We start from the raw sequence: 25,179 nt of genomic DNA, 5'->3' as shown, positions 1-25,179 counted from the left end.
AAAGGGCCCCTCCTTCAACTACTGCTAGTTTCCAACGACTATTTTTCGCCAAGGGCTTCCCTGTGCTTTATCTAATGCTTTATCCTCTATCAATTTTGTGTGTACACAATTTCGTTGTTTGCTTTAACTGTAATCGGGGAAATGAATTGTACTGCAAATAAATTCTAGTTGCTTGCTGAATGATCGATCGAAGATCACCGATGGATCACCGATGGATCTTACGAGTACGAGTACGAGTACGAGTATGTATACAAGAATGAAATGCTTCAACCATGGATGTTTTGCATCTGTGTTTTCATTTGCTGTGTGTGTATTGTTGTTGTAGGTGTTGGATAGTTTTTTACTATATACAGAGATTTGTTTTTGCTTGCGGTTTTCCTATTTAGTTAGTACTTAGCCACAATGTTAACTTCGAGCACCCTTCTGCAGGTTCCTAGCTTACTGAGTAGTTGATTTGCTGCGCCTAAGTATATCTTTATACTAGATGTACATATGTACTACTCCACATCGGATCTGTCGAGTGCTTGGATGTGGACACGCTTCAAAAATGTTTTGCACTTAACTAGTTCGTATATCATTTATTACTCATAAATGTATCATGTACAGATACAGATAGAGATACAATAATTGTATATATATTTTATATGTACTTTTTGCATTTCATTTCGTCTTGTTTGTGGCAGTATTTAAATTACATGGTTTCTTCTCATTTATACCTATTTGTTTTTGTTTGTTTAAATTTTTGAAATTTTTTTGTTGTATATCAAGCAGACTAAATATTTAGCTAGAAACCTAAAAGAGTGTGAAAAGCAAAAAACACGTTTAAAAAGGCAAATTCAAAATGTTTGACATTATTAGCATAATTTACACTTAAGCGGGATTACTCCCTCGGTTTTTCGATAGGCTAAACTTAATGTATAATTAATTTATTAATTAATATTTCAATGAATTAATGTGGAAATGAACTGTACAACTACGAGTCGGACCCGAGCCGAGCGGTCGATGGTCCAACTCAACGATTGACTGAATGATTGATTGAATTAACGATTGTTTGTCTGTCTGCTTGTCCGTGCGGTGAGTGTGTTTGTGTTGTGTCTCTCCGCCTCTCCTCCACACACACACACGCGGCACACACGCACACACACTGGGCCAAACCTATTTGTTTATAACCTAAAAACACAACCAATGAGAGCATATACACGTCTATGTATTTGACTTTAATTCGATTTTGTCCTTCGTGTGTGTCCCTTCTCCTACGTCTTAGCGTGTGTTGTTGTGTTTTGTTTTTCATTATTCAGTAAAATGTGTTTAAATTTATCTCTCTATTTATTTTGGTTTTTGCTTTAGCGTGTCGATTTTCCCAAGTGAAATAATTTACAAAAATGTAATGTTTTCTGTTTTGTTTGAAATGAATTTTGCCTTTGTTCTTCTCCTTCTCGCCATGCACATTTTTAGTTTAAATATGCATTACTCCTTTTTGGGTTTCATTAGTTAAATTTATTCACAGAAAAGTTACGCCATTTACTTGTCATTAGTTCTTTGTTTTATTCTTTTTTTGCTTTATTGTTTAAATACTTTAATAGTTGATTGTCTAAAACTATAACAAACAAATTTGTTAAGCTTGAAATTGGTTTCGAATCAAAAAAATGCTTTAGCCTAAACACAGAGAAAAAAATAACACCAAAACTGTAGGAATTATCCAAATTTAAATAAATACAATGCGGTAGAAAAGCAAATTCCACTACATAAATATTTTGTTTTAAATATTTACAAGCACACACCAAAAAAAACCTTTATTTTATCATTTACCCAATATATGTAATTACAAAAAACAAAAAATGAATAGAATGCATCTCCCCTTTTTGCATAATTGTTGGGATTTGTTGAGTGCTCGGCTTTAAACTATATGTATATTTTTTATGGATTTTCTTCGCACTCGAACTTCCATTTTTTCCATTTATTCCCAATTGCTTTCCTCTGGTAGCAATTATTTGGTTTATTTATTTCGTTTTTGTTACCGCTGATGCTTTTTATTAGTGGTTATTCAGTTTTCCATTATATGCATATACATACACATGCACATATGTACATACATATATTCGTATGTATACTTGTAGGTGCTATCGTGTGTGGTGTTCTGTTTTCTATATATTTTTTTCAGACTTTTTATTATACGGTATGTTTTTCAAAACGGATGTCGAGACTTTTTTCCCCTTTTTTTGTGTCCAATTTGCGCTGGCATTTGTGTGTTTTTTTTTTGATTTTGTTTAAATTTTATAAGCTCAGTTTAATACTTTTAATATTTGATGCACAATTATAATGCCGAGTGTGTGGAGCTGATGTTTTCTTTGTATTAATTTAATAGTGTCGTATCTTTTTTGTTGCAGTTTTCTTTCAGTTTTCCAGCGTTTAAATTTAAGTGTGACCTTTGTTTCGTTTCGCTTGAGTTGTTGCATTCGCATTCGCATTCGCATTAAATTACTTTATTTATGATATTTGTTGTTGTTTATTTATTTTATTACATTTATGTTACGTTTAGTTTAATTGCTAAGTATTTAAAAAATGTTAACTGTTGATTTTTATGCACTTTACATTTAATACACCCAACTTGGCATTTCTCTATTTAAATTTTTCCCATCGTTTTGAGTCACTCTTCCTTTTTTTTTGCTTTGTTTCTTATTTTTTTTCAATTTGGTGTAGATTTTTCTTTGCTTGTTTTTGGGTATGGGCGACTTTGTTTATGTAATTTGAATACTTTGCGGTCAAGAAATTCCCTACATTTGGATGGAATCTTGATTTCCCTGAAAGTTGCACCATCTCTGTGACGTTTAGATTTGGAAAAGAGAGAATTCCATGCGCCAGAACCTGCATACGTACTCGCACTCGTATATAAAATATCTTTCCCCTCCCCAGTGTTGCACTCTCTCCCACTCTCTACGCCCAACTGTGGCACAATCGTTTGCTTGGAAAACTATTTTAATTAATTCACATTCACAAATGCTGAATATTTTCGATTAGGAATTTTAATTAAACTTTTGCCAGCCCACATTCGCACGCACACAATAATGCCTCGCTTTTCGTCCTGGCAGGGCGCCCTGTGCTGCCGTTGTCGTAGTCGTTCGTTCTCGCGGCATTCGTGGCTAATAGTTTCTGCAGTTTTCATTTATGGTGGTTGCTAAGTTTTGTGTATTTTCTCGGATTGTGTGCGCTTTCGTTTTCGTTTACTTTTCGCTTTTTATTAACTACACACACACACACACACACGTACAGGCTCAGAGCCTTATACTAATGCAAATTGCATTCCGAATTTAATTTGTTGCATGCCTCGCGGTATTGCCCCCGAGGTCCCACACCGCTCGGAGGCCATTCGCATTTGGTTAATGTGTACTGTTCTTGTTGCTCTAGTGGCAAAAACTTTTCCAAAATCAATTAAAAATGCAGAAATAGTAGGGAGTAGAGTGGTGTGGGGTGTGGGGCAACCGCCAACCTTGTGGCAAGTTTCGTTGGCTTGGGCATTTAAATTGAAGGTGTTCTCTGTGTGGTACTTAAGAAAGGCTGTAGGAATGCCACCCAACCCGTTAAAAGTAATTAAAAAGTTTTTATTTTAAATTGAACTTGCCAAAGGTTTGGAATGCTCCGCTGAATGCATAATGAGTCGGCACTTCAGAGCTACCGAGCTCTACTCTGAGGAGTTATACTCGTTAATTGAAAATCCCATCAAACCGAACGGAAGAATAGAATGTGAAAATGGACTTGTATACGCACTCGTATAATTCTCAATAATTCTCAAATTTAACTGATTCGAAGTGATCCAAATTATACAAACAAAGTGCTCACAAAACACCAATAAGAATGGGCTTAAGTTTTTACTCGTAGATTTGTATTGTTGTTCCGTTTGTCTGTGAGAGTGTTTTTAATTGAAATTTTTTTATATAGCACGAGTATTTGTTGGTAGTATGTGATTTTACTAGCTGCAATCCTATAAATACGTACTCTATGTATATATATGCTCGATATATAATAATATAAATATTTGTGTGTGGTGTGTTCAAATGTGGGAGTGTATGTATGTTGTGTGTCGATAGTACTCGTAAAAATGTGTGTGGCTTTAAAAATGTTCTCGTTTGTAGCTCGTTTCGAGCTACATCCAACTAAATTTAGTTCAGAATTTCGCGCTTCTACGAACCGAGTTGCCTTGCGGCAGACTGTGCGGGATTCGTTTTGTTATTTTATGCTCTTTAATGCTCGATTTTTAATTCACTTAATTGCTTATTTGCTTAGCTACGCTACGACTAGGTACGACTTATTGGCTAATTAAATGTAGAGTTTATCGAATTTAGTTTACTTATTTATGCTAAAAATAGTTTTGAATTTTATGCAATATCCATTTTACCCATTCAACGACGCTTTTCTCTTTGCTAAAAATAATGTGAAAAATACATATGCACAAATAAATAAACAATTAAAATTGATTTTCGCTTACAAATACACAAGTGCGCACGACACCCGCACACCCACACAAGTACTCACAGGCACACAAAAGCTATCACACCGATACAGTCACGCACACATTGAACACATACAGTCAGATTTGAATTTAAAATGCAATTTTAAAACATTTTCTTTATTATTTTTTTGTTTGGTAATGTTTTTGTTTTTTTTTTTTTGTTGTTTCGATTTCGATTTCCGTTTCCGTTACCGTTTTGTGTGTGTTGTGTGAAACGCTAAAACTAAAAAATGTAACAAGGAACTTTTTGGCGCTCAAAAATACAATATAAATTACAAAACTCCATCCGCTTTTTACAACACTTCCAAGTACTACTCGTACCACTTCAGAAACTTACAAACTAAACTTCGTTTTGGCTGCGCTGGTCACTCGCGTCTTGATCTGTATTTAGTCGCTGTCCAGCACTGGTCACGGTTAATCAACACTACAGCATCTTTGCATTACATTACATACATATTTTGATCAACTGCTCCAAAAACTGCTTGCACTCTACCTCTACTCGATTGTGTGTGTTTTCAATTCATTTCGCAATGTTCGCTTCGCTTCGCTCTGTTCGGGTGTTCCTACAATGGGCTCCATGAGGTTTCGTTTGGGGTTCCGTTGGCGCTGTTAGCACTGGCATTGACACTGCCACTGTCATTGCTACTGCTGCTGCTGCTGCTGTTAGTGTTGTACAACGCCGATGAAATGCTCATGGTTTGGCTCATTATATATTATCCACGATCATCGTCGCGAGCGGCGAACAGGGTTCGCAACGAGCTGATGATAAGATTCCACCAGCCGGCTGCGAACCCTAGCGGTCGCTATAAGGTGTTGTCGCTGCCCATCTTGAGCAGCTCGAATTTCTTTTTGGCAATTTTCGAATAGAGTATATCAATCGGCTGCGACTGATCGTACAGACTAGGCGCTTGCAATATAATAAGCGCTGTTCCGACCACGCAAGCGATTGCGAAAATCCAAAGAAACATACGATCCAATACCATGGCAACGTACTTCCAATCCTCTTCCACCTGGAAAATGTAAAAATACATATTATTAAGGATAGGTAAGGTTTCAAAAGCTAAATATATTCGATTGGGTTAATATTTCCACTATGGGAAAACTAATATAAAATCCTTTGGTAAATCAAATTCAAATTTGCGGTTCCGCGGAATACATTTTCAATTGGAAAGTTCCCAAAGCAAATACCTATTCCTATTCCTATTCCTATTCCTGTTATTCGATGGCAGGACAAGCCACACTCGAACGAACGGAAAACTGCTGCGCTGTTGCAACCGCATGTAGCAAATTCTTACTATTTGCGCACAAACAACTCAATCACATCACTCAACTCCACACAGAGGATGGATTGGATTGGCCTTTTCCGCGCCTCGCCTCGCCTGGCCTGGTCTGAGCTGGCCTCTCCTAGCCAAGCCATCTCCGGGATCCGTTTGCAGCGACGCGTCGGTGGCGGAAGCGGAACTGCCAGCGTCATTCTCGTTTACGATTTTTGATTAGAGAAAACGCAGGCAACGTGATTTAACTGGTTTTGGTCGGGATCCGGGCTGCCGACGGGCGGGCGTGTCTGACCCTCCGACACCGGCTAATGCGGGCTATCAAGAGCAGACGTAAACACGAAGCCCAGTCAGAGGCAGACATGCTGCAGGATGGTTTTTCTGGTGTGGTTGGGGTCTGGCAGTTCTGGTCGTGTTTGTCAGACAATGATTGCAACCGATTGGCAATAGAAGGCGAGAAATTCAACCGCACCGCACTCGCATGTTGCAGTGGATTTGGAAATTTGGAATGGTATAGGGCGAGCGTTGTGGTAGAGTTTCCATGGATTATTACATTTTGCTCTTTGCATGGAAAATTAATTACAACATGTTCTCTTTCCGCCAAATCCAATTGGCGATGAAATTGGGGTTCACAGATTTTCAGTTGAAAATATAGACAGATGGGGAAAACTATTTGAATAAATATTACAAGATTCCTCTGGTACTTACACTCTCAAACTTGTCCTTGTTCTTTACATGCTGGGCTATGAAGCGCGATCCCTCAATGGTCTTCTCCATCTCCCGGGCATAGGGCTTCTCGAACGTGGGACTGAGATCGGCGGCAGCAGCGGCCGCAGCGGCATGTGCAGCGGCCGGACAGCAGCCGGGACTGAGGTCCCCGTTGAGGCCCGCTGGACTGAAGAGATCATCGTCGGCGCCTGGCAGTGGCAGTGAGGAGGCCAGCGGTGGCTCGCCAAAACAATGCGCGCTAATTCCGCCCGCAGCGGCCAAATCGAAGCGATGGGAGGCGGGTAGTGCTGCGGAAAAGAGGGAGACAAGAGGTACTTATGAGTGGGGCAACAGCAACGGCAACGGCAACCTTAACAGCATTAGGCAAATAAAGTTGTAAATGCAATTTGTAACTTTTCTGCTTTGTCTTTGGTGCAATTCTCGTTGGCACAAAGTCGCCGAAGGAAGTGACTGGACAAAAGGGCCACCATGCCCATCTCAAACCCGAAGCCGAGTACAAGACCAAGCGAGAACAGAAGCTGCACTACAGCTACAGCCACGGCTACAATAAGGAAACTCAATAAATAGTTTTCAGCATTCTGTTTTCCATTTATTTCGCTTGGCCATTTCAAAGTTTCATCGTTCTCCTTTTGCCGCTGTCTCGCTTTTATTTTCCTTTTGAAAAACCACTTGGAGCGGATGGGGGCAGGAAATTATTAAATTTGGTGAGCTTAAACTTGAGCTGCAGTTCAGTTTAGTTCAGTTCAGTTCAGAGCTTCGTTTGAGCTATTTTTTGTGACTGTGATTTTTTGATTCTCCCATCTTGATAGAATCTCTTTTCAGAGTCTGAGAATCGTTTAACGAGAACGACTTCTAGCTTCACTTTAATGACTCATCTAAATGCTGTCAGTTGGCGGTGACAAAGTGATGCGAAACCAATTTTGAGAAACTTATAATTCGCCGCTGCTGAAAGTTTTCGCCAGCGTCCTTGTAGATGCACTTGTTAATTGCCATAAATTATCTCGTCCCGCCACCGCGGTGCACCGCCCACACAGCAGCTTTCTAAAGGAATATCTCTGTGTGTGTGCACCTCTGAATGCATATAATTTCAATGTTGTGGTGCATATTTAAAATGGTATATAAACTGGCAAGTTGCACGTTGCACGTTTCACGTCCTCCACGGTCCGCTGGTAATGTGCCCACTAAAGCCAGTTGGAAACATGCATAAATTTCCAGGCAGCGACAAAAGTTCCTACACAGAAAGTTTGCCTCAAGCAGAGCGAGAAAATAGAGGAAAACTTTTGCTTGTTTTCCGTAGGAATCCCTTTGACTGCCTCGGCAGGGGGTGGGGAATACAATTGTTAAGAGTCTGGATGGGATTGGTGGGGAGGGGGGAGATGGTGATTGGGACTGGGACTGGGTTAGCATTAGCTCTGGTACCTGGTATGCCGTAGTCGCCGCTGAAACGCTTCGTGTCGTAGTTGACAAACTTATCCACATCCGGCGGCAGATGAAAGACGTCGGTGAGCACCTCGGGCGGCTGATCGTCCTCGGGCTCCTCCTTCTTTGGCCGCTCGATGCAGAGCAGCTTGGGCAGGATTTGGATGAAGACACGCTGCACCCACGGCGCCATGCGATGCGTAACAGGTGATCTACGAAAGAAAGCGCATCCTTAGTGGGTGCATTCTATGAAATTCAATGATTGGACTCACCTAAAGTTCACATTTAGCACGGCAATGGTGACCACAACGGAGAGCGTGACTAGCATCATGGTGAAGAGGAGATATTTTCCCAGCAGCGGCACTGTCAGCGAGGTCGGCGGAATAATTTCGGCCAGCAGCAGGAAGAACACAGTGAGCGACAGCAGAATGCTGATACACAGTGAGATCTTCTCGCCGGAGTCACTGGGCAGGTAAAAGACTAGCACGGACAGGAACGAGATGCCTACGCAGGGAATGATCAGGTTCACTGTGTAGAAGAGGGTCTTCCGCCTCAGCGTCAGATTGAACACGATGTCCAGATAGGGCTCTTCGCAGCAGCTGTAGAACTTTTCGTTGCGCACCGCCGGCACTCGCATAATATCCCATTCGACAGATATATAGTAGTCCTGCAGATCTATGCCCACTTCGATGTTATCCGAGTCGGCGGTTTGCTTCAAGTGCCGCAAGTCAACCTGGAAGGGTAAAAATATGTCGATAGTGTAGAAGAGATACGAATATATCTGGATGGATAAAACTCTTAGCCACGTTAGCAACACTTGGCACCCTTTTTTTTCTTTTTGAGCTTGCTGATTTGTTCTTCACAACTTTGGTAAATTTTGCACCTGTTCACCCAGAACAGATGGCCAACCCAATCATATATCTATTTATGATGATTTGTTATTCGTCCTCCCTGCCGTTTCCCTTTCAGCTTCCCTTCCGTGAGAGCATAATTTGCCGCAAGTGTCGCTTACGGTTTCCGCCGACGTTTGCTGGAGGGGAAATCAAAGGCGATGGGTGGAAAAACGTACCTTTTGACAAATTTTTGACAATCGTCAATTGCACATCGTATTGCTGGAGAGGAGAAGGGACACCGAGAATGGTTCCTATTCCTGTTCCGGCTCCTAACTCAGCGACAGATGGCTGGAACTGTGATAAGTTTGGCTCACGTGCGGCCTCCGAGACACAAATGACATCTACGCCCTTCGTAACCTTTATTTAATTTCCATTTTGTGTTGATTGTCGCTTGCTGTCTCTTTTCAGAGGGGATTTTCGTGAAGGGAGGCTGGACTGATTCACATATTAATAATTGAAATATCCCAATTAATTTAACTAGAAAAACTTTTGCTGCCATTCAATCGCATCCACACGCAACAGAAACTAACTCAAGTTGACTCTCTATACTTATTACTTGAAACTTTGCAGTTTCCTTTTGGAAAAGTTCAAGAAATCAGCCAAGCCAAGCCAAGCATCCATCCATCCATCCATTCCCTGGCTCGCCTTGGGAGTTTTGCTTACTTTCTTTCGTCTGGTATGGTACTTGGCAAACTGCATAACAACTTTTGAAATACAATAACCGAACGGAATAAATGAGCCTCTCAGGCAGTTGAGACAGCCATCATTAATACCTCGTCCAACATTTGCGCTGACAGTGTAAAATGCCCAAAAGAGTCGCTCGACAAATTTCATCCCATATCCCGAGTGTGGGGCCGGGCCGTAAGGAAGTCGAAAGTCAATGAAGCATGTTCGAAATTTGTGATGCGTGAAAGGGAAGAAAAGGAAAATGTATATGTAGAATAATGTGCTGTCATTTTTCGCTTTTTTCGGTTTTCCTTTTCCAGCTTCTTTATTGCTTATAATGAACACAGCAGCAACAACAACACGAGAGAAGAGTCTAGGGGCGCAACAGTTGTGCAGGCACAAAAATATTTGAATACCCTGTAGGACAGTAAAGAGGGGATCTTTCGAAAGGGGTTTTTGTATTTCAATATATGTAAATACTCATTCAATTTAGAGAAAAAGTAAGTAATGATAGTGTATCGCGGATTGTCAAGATCGACAATGAATGAATGAATTGATTGAAATTTGATTATTCCATCGAATAGTGATTTATTCAATGCCTTCAATGGGTAACCAAAGCTTCGTCCCTTAATAAAAGCTGCTTTATTTTTCGTTTATTTGGTTAGTATCTATCCACCTCCCTCATCACCCATTTACCAGTTCCTCAACTCGTGTCCCTAAAAAAAAGTTTTTCAAAAGGCGTGGGCGTGGCTGGTTCATTAAACGCAGCTGCCAGCAGTTATCTCACAAACACTCACGTCCATATGTATGTGGCAACGCACAAGAGAGAGATATCTGTGTATATGTACAAAGATATATGGGGGTTGACTGGAGAGGGTTGGGGGAAAGACATCCGTGTGATTTATCACATGACAGAAAGTGAAACGTGTCAAGTGTACAAAAACAAAATGAACATTAACAACAGAATTCGAATAAAAAGCACACATTTTACCAATGGAAATCTCTGGCAAGTAAATCATAAAAACAAAACGTTAAATTTCTCATTTTATTTTTAACATATTCAAATAGTCATTTAGACATAGTAGACGGACGGCCCTCCTCCAGCCACCTAATTTTTAAAATTAATGTTTTTATAATCGAGTGAAAGTAGCGTTTGTTTAGCAGTCAGTCAGGGCCCAGGCCTCGACTCAACTTTTTTCTTGTTCCTTCGATTTTGATGGATGGGCTGAGACATAATCTGTGCGGGACCAGAGTTGCCAGCTGTTGCCGCGATATAGCTCCCCGAATTGATTGACAGACTGTGGGATCACTTACCATGTAACCATCGTATGTCCAGGAGCCGAATTTCATGAAACATGTCTGCTCGTCGAAGGGAAAGTATTCGACATCGATTTCGCAAAAGGATTTGTAAATGGCCGGCGGTTTCCATACCACTTTGCCAGTGTGATGCAGAATTGCTTTTGTCATTATTGTCACTTCATAGTTGCCATCGGCGCTGGAATGGTAAGGATATAAGGAATGTATTAAGTGAGGATACATTTTTCGAGTATACACTCGAGTTAGAGATACAAAACATCTTTAGCTAATTGTTCCCAGCTAATGCTGTTTCCATCCATTTAATTTTATTGAGTTTCAAAAACTAAGCAACTTCCGTTTTATGTCCCTCCCACCCATTTACTTCCCATCATATATCCACCCCACACGAAATGGCTCCACCAAAAGTGCTGAACTAATTAAAAATACATTTAAGCTTCTAATTACAAATTCATTTTAATACAAAAATTGCTCCCAATGTATTTTTTTCCACTGTTTCCATTGAAACACGCCCAGGCACTGGGCATATCTGGGATATAGCATCAGTATCCGTAGACTCTGGCATCAGCATCAGTGGACGCTGTAGTCCATTAGCAGGCAAGGTCTTTGCGGATCTCCTCTGGCCATAGCCACTGGCCAGACATACACTAAATCTAAATCCAAAGCAAAGCATTTTAAAATGTTATTACAACAACAGCAGCAGCAGTAGAAGCAGCACCAGAAGCAGATCCGAGCAACGAGCAGCAAACCATTAATGGCTAAAAACCATTTAAAATGGCTGTCGGCTATGCCCAGGCACAGTCACAGACACAGACACTGACACAGACACAGGAACAAGCATGGTCACAGGGGAAAGAGATGAAGATAAAATGTGGGAGAAAAAGAGAGAGAGAGGGATCCAGAGCCAGAGACAGAGAAAGAAAATCAACAAAGAGAACAAAAGTTTATAACCGAAACCAAAAAAAAAAAACCAAAACCACGCCTGGGGGTCACCGCAATTGCAGCCATTATCTTAACGGTGATTCACACATACAATCATACCCAGAGACGCAGACAAACATACACACATACACGAATACAGCTGGACAATGGGGCGTATGAGTGTCATCGCTGTGGTCGAGGCAGTTATCCAGCCCAAGCCGACGGCGCCTGCCGCCGCGTCTATCAGCGCGTTAATCTGAGCGCCACCCAGCGAGCGCCATCTTTGTATCTGTAGCCGTGGTCCCAGTCAAAGTTTCGAGGCTGAGACTAAGGCTGAGGCAAAAATCGAAGCAGACACACAGTGTGGCAAGGCGAAGTGAAAAGTTATACTTCAAGGAGTTCAGCAAATTACAAGGCCATCCTATACAAAGAGTTCCATAAGACTTTTGGATACCAAATCTTAAATCTCATTTCACAGATGCGCTTCTTTTTTTCTGCTACACATTAAACGAACCCTCAACGAGCTAGTATATCATTTAGAGGTTGAAAAATTTCATATTAAAAATCTGATTATACGTAATACAATTTCCGTTTCATTTTATTGATCTTAAGTCTATTGGCTTCATATCAATAGAACCTTCATGCTATGAGAATCGAATAATATTTTGAAATGATCAAGACTTTTTTATTATCTGTGTGTGATATACATATGAGCCCATTATATTTATTTTAATTGCAAAGGTGAAGGCTTAAGTAAAGAGCAGCGGAATTTATTCTAGCAATATTACTTTGAGTCAAGCCCTTGTAAAATGTAACCACTGTACTTCGTACATAGACCGAAGCCAAATCAAGAGAGCAACCTAGGAAGCGGGTTCCTAGGCTGGGCCGGCCCAGAAAACTTTTTGCTGACTTTGTTGCCGCGTTCCGTTCCGTTCCGTTCCCCTACCCTAACCCATCACCATTGTCTTCTTGTACTTCGCATTTCTCAACCCTCAACCCCGTCCCCCGGCTCGTATTTCTCCACGCCAGTTTTATTTTTATAAATCTAATGAAAGATAATGAAATTTTATTTCGTTTCTTTTGATTTCAACGCAGTTGTCGTCAGCTTTCATGCTAAAAACTAAAAGCCAACAGCAGTTGAAAAAGAATCATAGATACGAGAGGAGACATTGCGAAGGAGGAAGGAAACAGGAACGGGTACGGGAAGGGGAACGGGAACCAGCCCAAGAAGCGAGTAGGATCACCAGCCACCAGCAGCCCATCTAGTAACATACAATAATAGAATTAAAGTGGCTATGGCTGTGGCTCCCGTTGCCTGCCCTCACTGATGTGGGCGTGGCCCTGGGTCCAGTCCCAGTCCCAGTGCCAGGCTCGGGGCTCGTTCGCCAAAGTTCAGCTGATAATAAAGTTGTCAACAACATTCATTTAATTAAAGAAAACAGAGCCAGGAAAAAGCACTTTGGGAATAGTATGTTGAGTGCACGGGGGAGTGTGCCAAATATGGCAGGATGGGGGTGGTCTAATGCTTAGCTGAGATTTATGCTGCTGGCTAATACGGTCTCTCGAAATGGTAATGCGTTTCGGCCTCTCTACAGACAACTCTCTCAATGTGTGGGATTTATCACAGAGCCGATAACTTGGGTGGTGTGGGTTGTGGGCTTTTAAACTGTATTGAATGGCTATCCAGATATGTCGGTAATCGACCCATGGAAGCCTTTGGGTAATCACTTAAAGCTGTTTGAATTTAGCCACCTTCCACATGCTCGGCAAGCCAGAATAATAACCAATCGCATAAACCACTAAGTGCGGCCTGAATATACGTAAGCTTGGTCGGAGATGCAAAACCGAAACGACCGAACTACCGACTACGGAGGCTGGTAGACCGAAAGCCGTGGCACCCAGAGACCGAAGTCCGTGATTACTCGTGCCGCCATAGTCTTGAGTAAGTCGAGTGCGATTTTAATTTCTTGGATCAACATGAAAATTAATTGCTGGAATTAAGCGGCTTCCACAAATACAAACAGTGGGTAAAATCAGGCCATGGGGGATGATGGTGGCACAGTGGCTTGAGATAAGCAGAGGCTGATGGCTACGGCTGGGGCTGGGGCTGGGGCTGGGGCTACGGATAGGGATGGGGATAGGGATAGGCAGACAACGTTTCATAGAGGAGGCTCCACGTTCGACTGTGTTGTGTTTGGCAGTCACGTCTGCCGCTTGAATGTGCTGTTGATGAGCTCACATACGGATAGAAAATTATGCCAGTTCCCGGGAGGCTACTTGCCGGCTGGGCTGTTCGTTCTGTTCGAGTTGAGTGTGGAACAAATGCAGGGATAATTGCAATTAAAAATTGACAAAATGTAGCCAGAAATGTTGCCTTGCATTGCGTTGCCGCAAAACATTTGCACAAAACAAGCGTAAGGGCTCAGCTCTGTATGCAATAAATTACAACTTTTGACGCTTGTTTCAAAAATTCTTTTGTGGCTACCCAAAGTGGTGGCCATGGACATGTATGCGTGTATGTCCATGTCCATGTCCATGCGGTTTAAGTGCCTCACGCACGCAGGTATTTGTGCTGGTTGCAGCCACAAATTTTGGTCATTTACAAAAGGCCCAGAAGACCGACCAACTATTTATTTTGCCGCCATTGCGCGTTTAGCAGACAATTAAAAATTTTTCATTGCATACAAATGGGCGCGGGCTCGTGTGCCAAACCACCATCCATTCCCCCGCAGAAAAGTTGTATCGTAAAATAGATTGCCATCGTCGACTGCTAGTTGTCCTTGTCGCTGTGTGTCCTACACCCCTTGTGCATCGCGCGGCAATAAACGCGTTTTTTCCGCTCGCCCTCTGGATGCTGCTGGTGCCGCTGCATTCTTCGGGGTGCACATGTATTTGCATTTAAAATTACAACAAACAGAGACGGAACATACGCGTAGCACGCTTTTCCGCGAGCTGTTTTTCCAGCAGTGCACTTTGCCTCTGCCATGCAGCTTGCTGCTTAATTTCTGCATGTATTTTCCTTCCTATTTACTCCATTTGTTTGCTCGAGGGCCCAAGCAGATGAGCAGGCTTTCCAAAGCAAACAAATCAAACGGAAGTTTACTTTGGACTTACGTTTATTATCCACTGGAAAACATTAAAGACCAAAAAATAAATATTGATGGACTGATTCATTTGGGTTTTATGAATCGGGCTCAGATGTCCCTTGCTGAGATTACGATTTTACAGCTGAAATGCCATAAAAATTGCTAAAAGCCGTCACCTCAACTTGCCACTAACTTAAATAGAATTTCCGAAAGCCATTTAGATTGGCAAGCACCACAATTAAGGGCGCTGCCATTTCAATTTCAGTTTCAGTTTCAAAGAGGCAACAATCTAAGCCATGGCTTTATTATGTTGCGTACAAATTATTTGCAGTTTAAAATAATAAAAAAAAAGAACCAAAGCCATCGACCAGAGCTGGCCATCTAACACGCAATGTGCTCAAGTAACACTCTTTCAATGGGTGTGTAAGGGTATATGTATTTGTTTTTTTTTCTGCGTCTGTGTGAGTGGGTATATATACCCATATAGGTTCCTCATAGAAGCTCCTAATATTTGAAAGCCTTTGCCCTATAATTGCCCCTCCCTCTTCTTCAGTAAACCCTTTCACCACAATTGGAATATTTCCGCTAATAAAAAAAAAATTATCTGGTTCCTTTACTGACAAAAAAAAATTATTAAAATAACACTTGCTACCCACTATCTTAGGATTTCTGTGTATTTTTTTTTCTATCCTGTCTTCACAAATTTTTCTAAATATTTGTTCAAGAATTTTACTAGGCTTTCGGACACATTTTTTTAATGTTTGTAAATAGTTCTCAAATGCATACGAAGAGCCGGAAATCGGATCTCCGATTTGTTCTACGGTCTCTTTTACGTGCAATAAACTGTGTACATTGTAAGACACGCTGTTGTCACCGAATACAATTGGAAAATTGTGCACAAAGAGATCTAAAATTCGTTGACAATTTTCTTTATTGTACTCACGAAGTTTAGAGCTGCAAAGCATTCTATATGTGCAATGTAATAAAAGGAATTCATAATAAAGGTCATCACTGACTTCGTTTTTGAAGGCAATAATTCCCGTGTACAGCAAAAATTGTCTAAACTCCGTGGCCTTCCAATTACACAATTCATCTAAAGATCTAGGCTTACGGGCAAACTCCCTCGGAATGAACTTTTTTAGGAACACTAGCTTATCTGAAATGCGTTTCTTTGATTCTGTCGAACTTTTTACGACCAGCTTGTTATTTACAAACCTTAACAAAATCTTACGCATCACTCCTAACTCTACCAAATGCATACAATCTAATGGAATCTGTGTCACCATGGAAATATCAATTTCTTCTAATATTGACCTACAATTTAAATATTGGCTGCTATGGTGACAAGGATATCTTCTAAGCGTAAAATCTTCATTAGTAATTAAAGCTCCTGAGGTAGTACTATAAGTCAAAATTCGGTCTACCTTTCTAGCTATTTGCGTACATTTTGCACAGCCATGACGAGATGTGTGTCCTGGCGTGCCGCTAATAAACGCTCTTGCTGGAGCATCGCAAACTACTGCCCTAATAACTATATTTATATCTCTGCCACAAATGGTGAGCCTGCCATTCCTTAACGCTTTAAATTCTAGACAAAATTTTGCTAAAAACTCTTCACAGCTATGGGGCTTACTTTTCCCTAAAAATATACCGACTGGAAATACTGGAACATTTGGATAATTGTTAACTCTAACTAATATTGGCCATAGCTGTGCCCTTGAACTTCTAAATAATGGAAGTCCGTCAACATTTATATCAATATTGAGTTCTTCCATTATATCTATATTCTGAAAATGTCGTTCCAGCTGCCAGGCTAGGCCTATGTGAAGATAAGATCCGCCACCAACTAACTGAATATCACCTCTGTGCTGGCGTTTTGATTTATAAAACGGACAAACATCTATATTTTCCGCTTTCAAAATTTTTACTAAATCTAGTGCACATTCACGCGTTGGCCTATGCTTCATAAACCACTGCCTAAGTTTGTCATTTAATGACGATTCATTTGGCTGAGTTTTGGGATTCTCATAGATGAATTCATCCTCTTCTATCAGAATTTCTTTTTCTTCCACGTTTTCTTCCACGTTTTCTTCCACGTTTTCTTCCACGTTTTCTGCCACTTTTCCTACCCCTTTTCCTGCCACTTTTTCTGCCACTTTTTCTGCCACTTGTTCTGCCTCTCTTTTTTCCCTGCACAACGCTAACTTTGCAATGTTAGCTTCCCTTTCACTCTTACGGAGTCTACGCAAATGTCTTTTGCTTATCATTTTATTTGAAATATATAATATATATTTGCACGTACCTGTTTATATTAATTTTATTTATTTTGTTTATTTATTAATTACTTTTCTCACTTTTTTAACAAATCTTCACACAAAAGACTCTTCCAGCGATTAGATGTTGTACAGAAGTGAACAAAATCAACGCATAAAGCAAACGAGGAGAACAAATGCATTTTGTTTGTGTAAATTCTTGTCTCTTTCATTCCACGAGCGCAACTACAGTAAAATATCACGATTAACTTACCATTTCGGTGCTTATTGCATGTCGTGGCTCGGTAAAAACTAGCTGAGTGGGCACTGTAACTCAACGGAATTGCGGTTATTTGCCGCCTTCAAAAACAAACCGAAGGCGGCTTCGTTTTTCGGTTCTTTTTCGACTGGTCCGCGTTCGCTTCCCGCGTAACTAGTTGCAGAACTAGTACAGTGTAGTCGACGAAGACCTGGTCCGCGTTCGCTTCCCGCGTAACTAGTTGCGTAGCTAGTTGCGCGGTAAACAGCGCAGAACTAGTTCGAGAGGGGTCAATTGACCCCTTTGGTTCTACAGGGTAGTTACTCACAGCTACAACGACAATACAATGCTTTTGTCGTAGCTGGCAAATGAAATTTAAGCTTTTTCCAGGCGATAAATTACGACTTTTTATGACACTGCCAGCGAAACGCCCAAAAAAAGTATGGTATGCGTATAGTTGGCCGGAGCCAGGCCAGCGGCAGCATGAAAAAACCATATCCTTCTCCTTTTGCCATTCCTCTATGTGTGTATATCTGTGTATATATGTATGTATATAAAAAACACATAAAGCGCGTAAGCCGATCTCCCAAAGCAACAGCAATAGCAGCCATAGCAGCCCAGATATCCTGACCGATGTCCTGGGCACCAAAGAGCTCGGCAGCTTGGCACATCGACAAATTCAAGTGCTTGGACCACTCAAACTGACGCCTGTGTACAGTGGGCAGCCACCAGAAAATATTTGGCAAACATTAGTTGAAGAAAAAATACATATACATATGTAAATGGCTTGGAAAATACGTGTAAAAAAAATTATTATTGCTACCCAATAATAGAAAATATTCATTAACAAATGTTTTGTAAAATATTAATAAATATAAGTTGTTGTATCGATTTTTCTTTAATTTTTAAATCTTTTAACTTTCTGAACTCTCTAAATTCAAGACTATTTAACCAATAACTATTGATTGTTGATTGTTGATATTACAAATAAATTAGATTTCATAATTTTCATTGCCTATTTTCCATCGCGTTCCACTGCTCGGCTCTTGTGTTTTCATTGCTTTGGCTCCATTCCAGCACCAGAACACGACACAAGGAAAATTATAATAATTAAAGCAAGAATAGCAAAACAAAACGTCCAATTTGAGAGAGCAGCAAACAGAATCGGAACCCGGCACAAGGAAAGGGACGGGACGAGGCCTACGCAGGATAAAGGCCTAATAGCCTACTCCAGATACTTAGCCAGCCCAAGAGCGCCAACCGCAATGCTCAAGTTACATTGAAATAAAAATACGTTAATCATCGGCTGATAAATGGCCGGCAGAGAAACAGTTTGCTTTGATTTATGCCGCCGCCCCATTCTGGCCAATTATGCAAATGGCAAAGTGGGTACGAGACCAGGCGACCCACCCGACCCGCCAGCACCAGGCGCCCCAAGGAAGCTGCCGGCCTTCCCACTGGCTCGATTTGGAGCGACCGCGAATCAATGAGCGCGGCGAAAATTAGTTTGGCACTTACTTGTTATAGAGCACAATATCCGGCAGCCATATATGCTCGGAGGGCACATGCAGTGTGTCCACGCCGCCATAATCATCGGGATTCCATTTCAATTTATAGTCGTTCCATTCCTGAAATTGTAAAAGGCAGAATGTAGTACAATTTAAATGTAAATTGGTGGCGGCAGTAACAAAACAGAACAACAATTTGTAATGGAAAAATGGCAAATCGCAAATATGCTAATGGCCAGAACAGAACCGCCATAGCAATTATTTATGCCTGATTGCAATGAATAATAGGAAAATAATAAAAAGAAGAAGTTCAGAATATATTCGTACACCCCCACATAGGAGGACAATAATATTCTATGCCCTCCATCCATGAATATTTCATGTTGTGGTCCAGGGTGTTTAACCTTCGTGTTGTTGCAATTTCAATTTCGTTAATTATGCATTAATTCATTGGTCGCTAAGCTGTTGGCATTAAATTACATTTTCATAATGGAATTGTGCATCAATGTTTGCAGTCCCCCTGTCTTTTGTGCCTACTATGAAAACTAGGGTATATTACACTGAGCGAAACATACGCCACAAAATTTGTTTTGTTTTGCCTGAATGAGTAGATCATACTTCCTAATTTGTTGTCAGTCTCTGCAGCGCAGGTATCCTCAAAAATGTATAGATTGATTTTGGATTCGGGTCGATGAATTAGATATACCTGAAGATATAGCTACACAAGGCTTAAGTTTTTGTGTATGGTATGGTACTATTATCAATTCTCAACACAATAAGCTGCAAATCAATAAAATTGTTCAAAGGTTCGAATTATTTACTAAGCAGACCAATATAATACTTATTACAAATTCATGGATAAAGAGTTATTTAGTCCTCAGAATCCTCGGTCGTAAGTATATTGGGCAGTTTCATTCACAATAATTAAATAAATTGAGGTACACTCTAGTAGTATCAACTTTGAAGAGCCGAAATATTCTGAGCTCTCGCCAAATTCCTCTCTGCCAGAAATATAGTGCCCCTTAAAGGTGCACAATAATAAGCTACTCTGTTTCAGGTATCACTTAGTCGAATCCTTCTGATATAGTACACATTTTTTCTGGATCTAGATATGTATATGTAATTATGTTGATTGCCACATTCCATATAGTAAAACGTACGAGTATATATTTATATCCTGGTCATGACATGCGGGACTCATGACACTGGGGATTAAGGGGGCTGCTGGTGGACAGATACTCGTACGTTTGTGTGCTGACCAAGCATGAAATTCTCGATAATTGCAAATATAATTGAAGAGTGGATTTCACCAACCAGTTTATTATTGATCCGACTTACACACGAAATCGGTCTTTAATTGTGATTACATGAGTCTCAGCAATTATCTGCATTCACTGAAAAATCCAAACGTGAGAAGGCGGAATCCTAATACAACGGAAATCAAAGCGTCATCGAATATCCTTCTCATTCGCACCTTGAGTGCTTTTGAATGTCTGCAATTAATTTGTGGCCAAACAGATTACAAACACTTTCGGATCGAATTCACCCAGACATAAATTAATTGAATTAAATGAGGCAAAGAGCGCACGAATCGATATTTATGAAAGCAATTCAATTGTGTTTTCGACTGGAGTCTGCACGACGACACGAGTTTGCAATAAAATGCATTGCACATTTAATTGCGGTTGGCCGGGGCATACGAGTACGGCCATAAGGCAGCTGTTTAAATAGTTGGGCGCACAGGGACCTGCACACTCACACAGATAGCTGGCCTGGAGCAAACAAACTCAAACATTTATGGGCATATACGTGCGCAAGCGTTTGCGGCTTTATTGACAGACTGTTGCCTATTTATGAATTGGCGTGGCGTGCCACGAAACCAAATGCGAAAACAAACATAAACTGCAATTGCATGGAGAGCCCCATTATTGAGGGGACAGGGTGTTCTTGAAAGTAGTTTCAAATATTCATATTTTGCCTTCCTTATAATAGTGGTAGCTAAGGCTTTGTTTGTTAATTGTTGATATTAAAATAAATTTGGACCTTGTACCATAAATAGTAAATATGAAAACTGAAAAAATCAGCACGAAAAGTTACTGCCAGTCTTTCATTTGTACATTACATAATTTATTACTTTGCCTATACATACTCGAAATTCCGTATTATTATTTTTCTGATGAGCCGAAACTATTTTCGGAACACAAACAGCCATGAAACCTCTCATAATGAGACCCCTCAAATTCCGTACGCGAATTTGGCAAATGGAAAATACAAATTAGGGGCGCAACAACAATAGCGAATGCATAATTTATATATAATCTGGAATCCGCATTTGTTTTTGTTTCTATTTCAGTTTGTGTCGATTTTCAAACCGAATACTTTGGCTAAGCTGTGCGCTCTATTGACTGCAATTTGGAAGCGAGGCAAGGCGAGGAATTTTCTATGCATGTTTTATGCAAAACCAGAAAAGTTTAAAGCTCCCTCCATTCCCCATTCGCCATTTCCCATTTCCCATTTGCCGATTGGCAACCCTTACTGCGAACAGCCACTGAGTGTTTAAAAGCAGTTCGGCTCGGGATGAAAGTCAGATTGCGAACCAATTGATATTCCTCTTTTGTTTTTTCGACCAACTGCTGCTCGACGCATTAGTGCAAAGCCAATGGACATGCAGAGTCGGCGACTGGAATGAGAGCAGACTGGGACCGGAGTCATTCAGAGCTTGGCCACTTGGCCAAGTTTGAAATTTTGGCATAATGCGAGAGCGCGTTGGAATTGGCTGGCACAAATTATTTCGCATTCGTCGGCAGCGAGGCATGCAAATGGCAAAATCATGTTGCTCGGAAGTCAAATCACAGTTGAGCAAACAGATTTCCAGTTAAATAAAATATGTGTACGAATATACAGAGAACTAGTGGTCTTATTTTATTTATAGTTAAGCTTACCTGCTCCACCCACACATTGGTGGTCATAATTTGATTCTTCAAGTTCTGCAAATAAACGATAGAAAAGAGAGAACATTTGTTAGACAAGGATTTCATTAATTTCAGTCAGCCAGTTGCCACTTCTGCAGCAAGTGGCACAGTCTGAGGGGGTGGGGAGGGTTGGGGCCGTGGCATTTGTGACAGCTAAGGCATTGAGTGGGGGAGACCATCAAATTGAAAATCGTTGCATGGCGCAGATCTAATGTTGTTTTAGTGAACTGAACTGCTGGCTCCTTGTGGCAGGCAGTCCCCTGCTTCAAATCCTTCTGGTTCTGCCCCAGCTCGTGTCGCCGAACAAATGCATTTTAAAGTGCTCCAGGGATGGTGGCAGAAGTGGGTCACGGAGGGATTGGTCTGGTCTGGTCTGGTCTGGTGTGGTGTGGTGTTGTCTTGGCCAAGTTGAGCTGCAGTCTTAAAGCATCATTGAGTTTTAATCAATTTATGTGGTGCAGTACATACAATCTCTCCTTCTATATCTGACTCTCTTTCTTTCTATGATGCAATTAAGTTTAAGAGCAGCTAAAAGAAGCATCAAGTTTAAGCAGCCATTGCGGTAAGCCGCGAATTGAATGAAACTTTCTCCAGCTAAGGGGAACTCGCTCTTCCAGGAGATTCACGTAAATATAAATGCGTTTTAACGTCTATTTTTATACAAATTTGACAGCATTACTCGTACAATTGTTTTTAATCGCAATAGGATATCTTGCCACTTGATATAATTAATTATGTGTAGAAGGGCGGATACCTTGAGCTATAAATATTTCAAGCACATCATCAGACGTCAAAGGAAGTGCTCTGAGAGCTCCATACACGTGCACATGATGCACGCCCAACCGGTAGCCATAGAAATGGATATCCCCGATAAGGAGACAGGCCAACCAATCATCATCCCCCCCTATCTGGAATCTCCAGGGAAGAAGCTCCCATTACTTTTGTGGCTCCCTCTGTCCGTCTCCCCCTTCATATTAATTTACGCACCCAAGCTAAACTCATTAAACGGAGGAGTAGGGAGGCTGGATCCAAGAGCTCGTGCTCAATAGGAAAAAATTAGAAAACGATAAAATTGCGGAATAAATCACTTAAGCGTTGAAAAATGTAATTAACGACAGAATGATAATGATGCGCCGTAACGCATTTTTCGCTTTCCTTTCCTCTGGAAGGAAGAGGGTTGGCAGAACGGAAAGCCCCAGAGACCCGAGCAATATGTCGAGGCACACGCAGTCTAAATAGATTTTCCCAGCCACACAGTGCGTGGCCATCCTATTACTAATCACCCGCTCAGCACTGGCAGTGATGCCAGCCAGGGCTGGGTTCTAGTCCTGGTCCAGGACCCGCTTCGTGGAAGGGTCATTAGGCGAGGGCGCTGCGGAAGCCCGGCAATAAAACGACAAAGCCAAGAACCAGGCACAATGACAACGACTACGACTACGAGGACGAGGACGAGGACGAGGATGACAGCGCTGGGAATAGCGTAAGAAAGGGATAAAAAGGAGAAGGAGCAAAGCTTTGCGCGTATCCTTTATGCTTTATGTGTGACATCCGCTGCATTCAGTGTGGCAGTGTGGCAACAGCAGCAGGAGTAACAGCGGCACTGTGGTTTGCTCGGAGCTTACCCCGTAAGAAATTGAGAAATTTGCAATCATGGCACAGAGTCCGGGGCTCCACTGTAGGCGCCCTCGGGCAGTTCACACCTAGCTACTAGCTAGTACTGTAATTGGTGTTGCTCTTCTAATTCCTGTTGCTGCTGTTGCCTGTTGTGTGTCTCGCAAAGGAAACGTCTGCCGGGTTGCATTACCCTACACAGGATGCAGGATATACAGCATTTAAATTGCTTAAGCCAAAAGCTTTAAGCATTCCTTCCTCCAGCAACTGGATTTGCATTCTCTGTGAGTTTGCTTGTGTGCTTGTGGCCACTGGAATGGGGCGGAAGTAGGGCCGGGCCACGACAGCAACTGCCCTCTTCCAATGCCCCCTTTTGAAGGCAGAAGAGCAGGCCTCCTTTCAGGCCTCCTTACATTCCTGGCCTGACTGGGCTTGTTTACAATTTAAATCGAATTTCCTGGCTGCTGTAAATAAAGTTTGTAGAAGGCGTACAAAAAAGTGTCCTGTGGCTGCAGCTGAAAGGTGGTGCAGTCTGAATAAGCAGTAAATTAATTTCAGCAACCTTCTTGAAATGATTTTGTGTTCCTGGCCATCCTCAATCCTAGCCGTTGAGTCATTGACAAATACAAATAAGATTATTCAGGCAATGGACATGGTCTCTTGATTTTTAATGGTTCTTAACTCAGCAATGGTTCGATTCCAGGTTTGTTTGAACGTATAATTACTCTTTCTAATAGTTTCTCAAACAGGTGAAAAGCACTGCCGACTAGGCCGATTACTTGTAGTAATAGTGCTCTGAAATTCTATAATAATGCAATCCTAAGGCCCGATGTCACATATTTACAAAGCTCGTTTGTTTGCCAGAAGCAAAGTTAATATACTCGAATGTAATTTCCCCCCAAAGCTCTTTTCAAATAATGCAAGACCCGATTTCAAGAACTCAATTTTGGTTTCGAATTTGCCTCCACCAATAATATTTAAAATTTATGAGCAGGCATGCAATTAACATGCTCGAAAATGTGCAACATTTGCCATTTGAATGGGCCTTGCGGAGGAAACGTAGGCCAGACTTACACACATGCAAGTAAGGCACCAGCCAGCAGCGGACCACCCATCTCCACCTGGCCGGCCACAATCCAAAATGTGTCACCTGGCTGGGCAGCAGTTATGCAACTAATAAGCCCAAGGTACCAAGGAGCCATGGATCAAAAGGCTGAGGCGACCCGAGCCGAGTAGCAGGCAGATGGAAAATTGCAAATTACAAATTCTATGGCCAAAACGCATTTCTGCCTTGCTGTTGTTGTTGATACACGTTACACTCTTGGCCATGTTCACATGAAACTCTCCGGCTCTCCGGCTGTCCGCCTGTCCGCCTGTTCGCCCCTTCCACCGCACTCTCACTCTCTGACAGTTGATTGCAATTTCCACTACAACAAAAAAAGGCACTGATTTCTGGGTGGAGAATTTACAAGCAATTGTATGCCAATAAGGAAAAGCAGGCAACACGTGTGTTCCCATAACAACAGCCAACGGGGAAACTCAACAAGAAAGAAGGAAGAACAGAGAGAGAAAACAGATTGAGAAGGAGAAGGAGAGGAAAACCCAGAGAGAAAATGGAAGAGTGTGTAAAAAAGAACGTGGACGACCAGTGGACTATTGCAATAAAAGAAATTCTGCGAATATTTCAAGCTAGTCAGCAGTCAAGCACACACAAGCACAGGGTGTACGAGTATGTGCGATATTTCTTTACAGGAATACACAGATACAA

General features: G+C 41.4%; 1 protein-coding gene across 1 annotated transcript in view; it reads right to left on the bottom strand.

The window, feature by feature from the left end:
• Positions 1-4,812: 4,812 nt before the first annotated feature.
• nAChRalpha1 (nicotinic acetylcholine receptor alpha1) overlaps positions 4,813-25,179 on the bottom strand; it is a 54,569-nt gene continuing 34,202 nt past the window's right edge. Inside the window, exons 3-9 of the mRNA XM_002137592.3 lie at positions 21,771-21,815; positions 18,839-18,948; positions 10,803-10,983; positions 8,202-8,662; positions 7,930-8,141; positions 6,490-6,797; positions 4,813-5,517 (exon numbers count right to left, since the gene is read on the bottom strand). Coding sequence (XP_002137628.3) covers positions 5,311-5,517; positions 6,490-6,797; positions 7,930-8,141; positions 8,202-8,662; positions 10,803-10,983; positions 18,839-18,948; positions 21,771-21,815 — 1,524 coding nt within the window. The 3' untranslated portion in view covers positions 4,813-5,310. The remainder of the gene's footprint in view (positions 5,518-6,489; positions 6,798-7,929; positions 8,142-8,201; positions 8,663-10,802; positions 10,984-18,838; positions 18,949-21,770; positions 21,816-25,179) is intronic.

Source organism: Drosophila pseudoobscura, chromosome 2 (assembly GCF_009870125.1).
Source record: "Drosophila pseudoobscura strain MV-25-SWS-2005 chromosome 2, UCI_Dpse_MV25, whole genome shotgun sequence".
NCBI lineage: Eukaryota > Metazoa > Arthropoda > Insecta > Diptera > Drosophilidae > Drosophila > Drosophila pseudoobscura.
The sequence above is the reverse complement of the archived record's forward strand: the minus strand, read 5'-3'. Positions and strand labels throughout refer to the sequence as shown.